Here is a 6,709-nt window from a genome sequence, read left to right as displayed (position 1 = left end):
ATAAAAACCGAAAGCATGGATTGGCCTGTCCAAAGTGAGGCATTCAATCAAAATACGCCTAACAAAGAAAGCTGCAGGTGCTATGATGGCGGAAACAGAATGGGAGGCGGTGGCTGTAATTTTGTCAAAACTGTCTGCTGCAGAAATAAATAAAGTAAGACAAAGCAGTACGATAAGCGATGCCAGATTAATTTCTTTTCTTGTGGCATTTTTCGATAAAAGTACCTGAAATGAAATAATGATTAGTAATTTTAAGTGTTTTTATGCATAGACCCGCATGTTATTCTTTTTCTTTCGATTTCACCATGATGATGCCAGATTTCCTAATGCCGTATTCGTCTCTTTATCAATGCTTATAATGGATATCAATAATGTACGTTATATTGACTTTACCTCTTGCATCATGTATTAAGATGTTCCTGCCCTTAGATTTTGTTTAATCGCCGTTTACTACTTTTATTTGTATCTGTTCTGTTTGGCTCGTGTTCAGTATCTCAGATTTACCGTGTGTATGATCACCTTTTAACCCTTTAGATTTTAGTGTTTGTAACATGTTTATCATCCAACACTCTCCAAAGTTTGTAATTTTTGTTTTTCTTTGATTAATTTTACATTTGCACATGCCGTCAACAGCAATGCCTATATCTTTCATGGTTCAAAACCATGTTGTAATTATCATCTTCAGCTGTCCCACATTATAGCAGAACAGATAACTTTCAACAAAGTTCCCTCATCAGAAGCCTGCATGAAAAAGTTGTCCAATGAGGAGTGGTGTCATGTGACTCGCTTACTTAGTAAATTTTACAAGACTGCAATAAAACAAGCCTTGAGTGAAGAGCAGGTAACTGCTTAATCATTTTATTGGATCAAAGTTTATTGGCTGTTGACTAAGATTTGGATTATTATTATTATTATTATTAAAGAGGACTCCTTAGGGTTTGAAACTTAAGGCATGCATGTGAAGAGTTTAAAATATAATGGAAAAGAATCATTTTCCAGTTTTGTGTCGGCTCTCATCTTTATGGGTATTCTCTGAGTACTTAAATCACAAAAGGTTATTATATAATTGCCAAGAATGGAGCCCAATAGTATTCAGCTACCCACGTTTTTCATGGCTATCTATCCAGTAGGATCATTTAACAGAGTGCAGGAGGTAGAAGAAACGAAGCAGCAACTGGAGGGGTCATAACATACCATAATTGTTTTTTAATGCCAAGGCTTAAAAGATAAATTACTGCTTAACAAGATTTGTGTCTACATGTTTCTTAATATTTATGACATATGGGTACCAAGTGATTTTTGTTGCTACAAAATACAAAAATGTGTCAGATCCAGGAGTGTCTACATCAACTTCCAGAAGAACAGAAAACAGCTATCAAGAATGCAATTTCAACACACAGGCAAGACCTTCGATTAAGCCTACTTGATGATACCACTGCTGTTTCCCAGTGTGTTCTCAAGGACTTTGATTGGCAATTAAAGGTTTGCATCAAAGGTTAAAAGCTCATAAGAGATGGCAGAATTTGACCTGTGGTGTTTACATCCTTTGACATCATAAAAATGATTACATGTATAGTGTTTTTCATTTCTCTGCAACATGGCAGCAGAAAATTTTTGTTAACATTTTCAGATTGACCTACACAGTTTGCTTATTATGAGGATTGTCATCAGAGCCATACTTATTAGCACATAAGTGAGCCTTGGCTTCCAAATGCCACTGTTATCAGATATGTAAACAATTTACATTTCTTTACTAGTTTCTCTCTTTGACATTGATTACTGTTGCAGCTGGTGATGTCATCAGACAAGCTGTCATCTGTAAATGAGCCTTTGCTGAATGTTGACCTAAACCTCCAAGATGGAACAGGATCATTTGAGCAGGTGGCAGTAGAACTTGATCAGGCAGATCTAAAGAAATTTCTGGCTTCTTTAGAAGCCTGCAGCAAGGTCAGCAATGATTAGATTGGTTGAATTATTAAGAGATCATGAGATTCTACCAAAACTTTTCAACTTTATCAGAGAGTTACCTTTTGTGTTTTACTATGAACCTGTCTTGGTATAGGATTCATAGCCAAGTTACTTTTAGAAAAATACAATCTTAAAAAGTGTTTCATGACAAGAAAATACTGTTTTACTGTTTCAGGCAGTGCAACAATTGACAGTATGAGGCCTATAGAGTGGATTTCTCATAAAGTACCAACATTCATAATAGGATCACCTGCAAAAGATCTTACCAATCATTAACATTTTGCGCATGTCATCTTAAAGATGTTTATAAGACTTGTAATAAAATATGAAAGTATTTGCCATGGTTTGCTCTTTTCTAATTCATTCAATGCAACCAATATAAAGATGAGAAAGAGTTACTGATAAAATCTTTATTTCCAATCACTCAAACATCAGCTTGGTTCAAGGGACAAATGTGAGCATGACTCTGCTACTGTCTGATATTTATAAAGAAACAGCAACTCTGCTAACAGTTTCTCAGTCACAGCAAAACGTTTTTCATTAATAGTGTGCAGTTAATGCTCCGGTGCAATGCCCCCTTTTCTCTGGCGACGAGCATGGTCTTTGGTGCCCCAGTCATACACCAAGTAGGCCACAACGAAAGCTGAAGTGAAACAAAAATATGAAAAAGCATCTTTTGTCAAAAAGAAATAAACTTTTAATGCATCTTTCCAAAATATAAGTATCTTTGTCAGGAAAGATTTACAAATCTTATCAGTTTTTAACCACTTTTAATAAAATGATCAAAATTTGTATGATTTTTACCTCTCTTTAGACTACTGATTTGTAAGAAACACTTACGAGGCACTACTCTAAAAACTTGGCCACAAAACCTTCTCCACATATTGGGTATGCCATGAGAAATGACCCCAGCAAAGGCTTTTTGCTCGAAGGGGGAAAGGCTGTAGTAGATGATGTTTCTCACGGTAGTGAGATGACCAAAATGCCGTCCCATGTCTGTAAAAATGAAGAGAATAAATAGCTGGATAAATACCATACACCTTCTTTGCTAGTCAAACCAAAATCTGCACAAAATAGTTTATGAATTCATGGCATATGACATAAAAATATGTAATAGTTTCACTCATTGTAAACCACCAAATATACACTTTCTTCATCTAAAATCACAAGAATATTGTTTTTAATCACAAATCCAGAATGCTATAAAATGGATCACAGTTTAATACATAATACTGTCAATATCTTGTTTCTCTGGCAAAGATGTACTACTGAAAATGTTCAAAATGTCCCATATTCAAAATAACATCTATGTAGCACTGCTCTAACTAGGTAGCACAGGTAATTTTTACATTAGTTACTAGTACAAATGAGTTAGTTTTAGTTTATTCCTTGTTACTCCTCGAGGAGCATAGGGCTTCACTTGTACAAATGAGGCAATCTCCAATGGCTACCTCGCAGGCCACAGCAAAGTAATTCTATATAATATCCGAAGTATATTACTTTATGTATACCCTACAACATTTGAAACTGTTACATAGCAGTTTATCAGATTTTGCTGTTAACGTTGCACTTTAAATCTTAATGCATCTCCTTTACTTAAGCAAAGCACCAGCAACTAAGGCTGGACGCACACAGAATTAGCTGGATGGATACCTTCCTCAGCTGACTCAGATCTTAATGAATACCTTCTGACCCCATAGGAATGGGGAAGGAAAGGCAGTGAGGTAAAGATGCACATTACCCTTACAGCAACAAAAAACTTGCCCCATGATAAGTGCTCACTAACAACATTGGTTATGGCAGTACCTTTACCTTTTCTTTTTTTTTTAATCCAAGTTCATATGGGGAATGCTGACAAAACGATTTCTGATGCATCTTTTATACACTTGAAATAATTAACTTTTAAATCTGTTTAAGAGAAACTGTTTTACATAATCTAGGTGTAACTTCCCCTGGAGGATCAACAAAGCAATTTACATTAATAGAAACCAGAAAATGGGCTAGAACACGAACATGGGTTAGGTTTAGACTATCTCTTTTCCAGTTTTAGTAGTTTCCTTCATTTCATGTTTCAATCTCAGTTACAAATAACTGCTACCGTCTATAAGAATAATCTTGTAGTTTTTCATTCACTCATTATGTCATAAACACTTTCTGTGAAGGACTTATTGTCCTTTACAAAATCAATGGCAGAAAACATTGTGTATCAGCCATGAATCATGCAAAATAACATTGCTGGAATTTTTAGTGTGACCGCGCTTGTTTTAGCATGTCATTCCCACTCCCTTTTCTTTCTTTAAATATTTTCAGAACTTCTTGAAGTAAAACCGCATACAGGTTTTGTAAACTTCCCTAGTTTCTTTGTTAAAAACCGCTTTGTGCAAACTAACCGCACTCACCAGTGAAATATATCACGGACGTACATAGGGATATATGTACTCGTGAATATACCGATCACACAAAATGCACAAACTACTCTGCGACACTGGAACTAGTGACCAGCGACTTTTGTAAGAAGCAAAGATATAAGCTGACAAAACATTCGAAAAAAGGGTCAAATCAACAAAAATCACGAAAATAACATGCTGAACTATACAAGACTGAAAACAAATGCAGCCTTGGACGAATTGTATTTTACCTCTGAGTAGATGGCTCGTACGAACGCCCTTGATGCCTTATCCGACTTCCACAGTTTCGTATTAATAAAAGCGTATTGATGAAAGGCCAAATATTAGTATTTATTAGTATTTCTAAAAGCTAAATGTTTTAATTTATTATTACATTCATTTCACGTAGAAATTAAGCACTTCGGTACACCTTGGTCCAAAACTAAAATAGTTGAAGTGGGAGGAAGAGGGACCGGCTATTATTAGCCTTGGCCTCACGGCATTTGAATGTTGTGTGGGTTTGAGTTTGAAGCAAATTACAGTTTCACATTATATTTTATTAACCGTCAAAACTATAAAATAGTTATGTAAATTTTGAAATTAGATTTAGAGCTCTTGAAGCTATTCGAATTTGGGATGTACATGTATTTATAAAGACCAACCTGAATGGTTTGCGGTTTGTTTGGTTTTTTCAGATGTCAGTTCGATATAAAATTAATCTGTAAATTTCAGCCTCCAAAACCCAAATTCGAGCCAGTCGATCGGAATAAGACATACCTTTACATTATAGAAGTAATTTAGTAGTACGTCTTTCTACTTATATGGATTGGACACAGATCTATTTAATTGGCATACTCAAACTGTGGGCATGATTGCATGCTTTGCTCAATTTTTTTTTAAACGTGTATCCAAATAAAGCCAACCATTTGATTTCCCTTGCTTACCACTCTTTAAATATCAAAAGATAACTCGATCACAATCAAAATTAATCCCAAATCCTTCTCTTCACAAGCTTTTATAATTATATAATAAAGCGACCCTCTGCAAGCGATTATAAAGGTTTTGATACAGATCGATGTTGCTGAATAAGTCGATTCTTGGTACGGGATTATTGCAGATCGAGTTTGAGGGATTCTCCTACTATATTTTGATGGCAAGGGAGGACTAGCTAGATTAAGCTAATGCACGTTCAAAAAAATTTGAACATGCAATAATGTGCTCAACAGGCCTCTATATAAATTTTTCATGATGTCATAATTATACATTGGGGGGAATCAGACTTTTAATTCACATTAAAGTGGCTTCACTGAACAGAGACAAACGACAAATTTATAAATAAAATTTCCCATTAAAATTCAAACGTTTCATTTTTTTATCCATTCACGCGTAATTACAATAACGGGTGATCTGGCATTTATTGAAAACTTCTCCGGCGAGCTCGAGTGATCTTTTTGATTTTTAGGTGAACTGTACCACTGTAAACTCATTCAATTAGTCTTCAAATTTTGCTCGCACTATACGTGGAATCAAGCATGCGGACTAGATCAAAGGGCTATAGCAATCAAAATACATGTACTGCCGATCCTTTCTTTTCAACAACCAACTAGGCGAGTTCTTCGAGATGACGATCGGGGTCCGTCAAGGATATGCCTACTCTCTCCCATCCTTTTTAACATATCTTCCTTGAGAAAATCATGCAAGAAACCCTCCACAACCACCTTACCTCAATCTCCATTGGTGGCAGACCCCTGTGCAACCTCCGCTTTGCAGATGACAATGACCTCATGGCAGGCGGTAATAACGAACTTCAGGATTTGACAGACAGACTCTCCAGGCGAGCGGGGGCCTATGGCATGGAAATAAGCTCAGAAAAAAATCAAATTTAAGTGATGATTATTTCCACCAATGACAGCAGCAGCAACGTCGTCATGAACGGCCAGAAACTGGAGGAGGTCAACAGCTTCAAGTACTTGGGTGCCACCCTGACTAGAGATGGTTGCTGTACAGCAGAGATCCGTATCAGGATTGGTATGGCAACATCCGCAATGTCCAGGCTGGACAGGATCTGGCGAAGCAACTCAATCAGCTTCAGTACCAAGCACAGGCTGTACAAGTCCCTCGTAGTGTCAATCTTACTCTACGGCTGCGAAACTTGGACGCTGCTTGCCGCAACGGAAAAGAAACTCCAGGCCTTTGAGAACAAGTGCCTGAGAAAGCTGCTCCGCATCTCGTACCGCGAACACAAGACCAACGAATACGTACGGAGCACCGTAACCACCCTCGTGGGCCCACATGAGCCCCTTCTGGCAACAGTGAAGCGGCGCAAGCTCGCCTGGTTCGGTCACGTCACCCGC

General features: G+C 37.1%; 2 protein-coding genes across 2 annotated transcripts; one reads left to right on the top strand and one right to left on the bottom strand.

The window, feature by feature from the left end:
- The first annotated feature begins 2 nt into the window (after positions 1-2).
- Positions 3-2,307, top strand: LOC112559156 (COMM domain-containing protein 8-like). The gene is made up of 5 exons (XM_025230153.1): positions 3-154; positions 686-841; positions 1,330-1,482; positions 1,789-1,947; positions 2,144-2,307. Exons 1-5 carry the CDS (start codon positions 83-85, stop codon positions 2,165-2,167), a joined length of 564 nt encoding a protein of 187 aa, XP_025085938.1. The 5' UTR covers positions 3-82; the 3' UTR covers positions 2,168-2,307.
- A 56-nt stretch (positions 2,308-2,363) lies between these two features.
- On the bottom strand, positions 2,364-2,964 carry LOC112559157 (cytochrome b-c1 complex subunit 8-like). Its single transcript, XM_025230154.1, has 2 exons — positions 2,809-2,964; positions 2,364-2,611 (listed from the first exon to the last, which is right to left on the bottom strand). Exons 1-2 carry the CDS (start codon positions 2,960-2,962, stop codon positions 2,523-2,525), a joined length of 243 nt encoding a protein of 80 aa, XP_025085939.1. The 5' UTR covers positions 2,963-2,964; the 3' UTR covers positions 2,364-2,522.
- Positions 2,965-6,709: the final 3,745 nt, after the last annotated feature.

The sequence above is a fragment of the Pomacea canaliculata genome, linkage group LG3, assembly GCF_003073045.1.
Source record: "Pomacea canaliculata isolate SZHN2017 linkage group LG3, ASM307304v1, whole genome shotgun sequence".
NCBI classification, from domain to species: Eukaryota; Metazoa; Mollusca; class Gastropoda; order Architaenioglossa; family Ampullariidae; genus Pomacea; species Pomacea canaliculata.
The sequence above is the reverse complement of the archived record's forward strand: the minus strand, read 5'-3'. Positions and strand labels throughout refer to the sequence as shown.

What these genes read in the sequence shown, in the direction of transcription:
- LOC112559157 (XM_025230154.1), bottom strand. Translation starts at nt 2,962, where the DNA reads ATGGGACGGCATTTTGGTCATCTCACTACCGTGAGAAACATCATCTAC. An exon ending in AGTTTTTAGAGTAGTGCCTC is followed by an intron (nt 2,612 to 2,808) that starts GTAAGTGTTTCT and finishes GTTTCACTTCAG; the next exon opens with CTTTCGTTGTGGCCTACTTG.
- LOC112559156 (XM_025230153.1), top strand. Translation starts at nt 83, where the DNA reads ATGATGGCGGAAACAGAATGGGAGGCGGTGGCTGTAATTTTGTCAAAA. An exon ending in AAGCCTTGAGTGAAGAGCAG is followed by an intron (nt 842 to 1,329) that starts GTAACTGCTTAA and finishes AAAATGTGTCAG; the next exon opens with ATCCAGGAGTGTCTACATCA. An exon ending in ACTTTGATTGGCAATTAAAG is followed by an intron (nt 1,483 to 1,788) that starts GTTTGCATCAAA and finishes TTACTGTTGCAG; the next exon opens with CTGGTGATGTCATCAGACAA.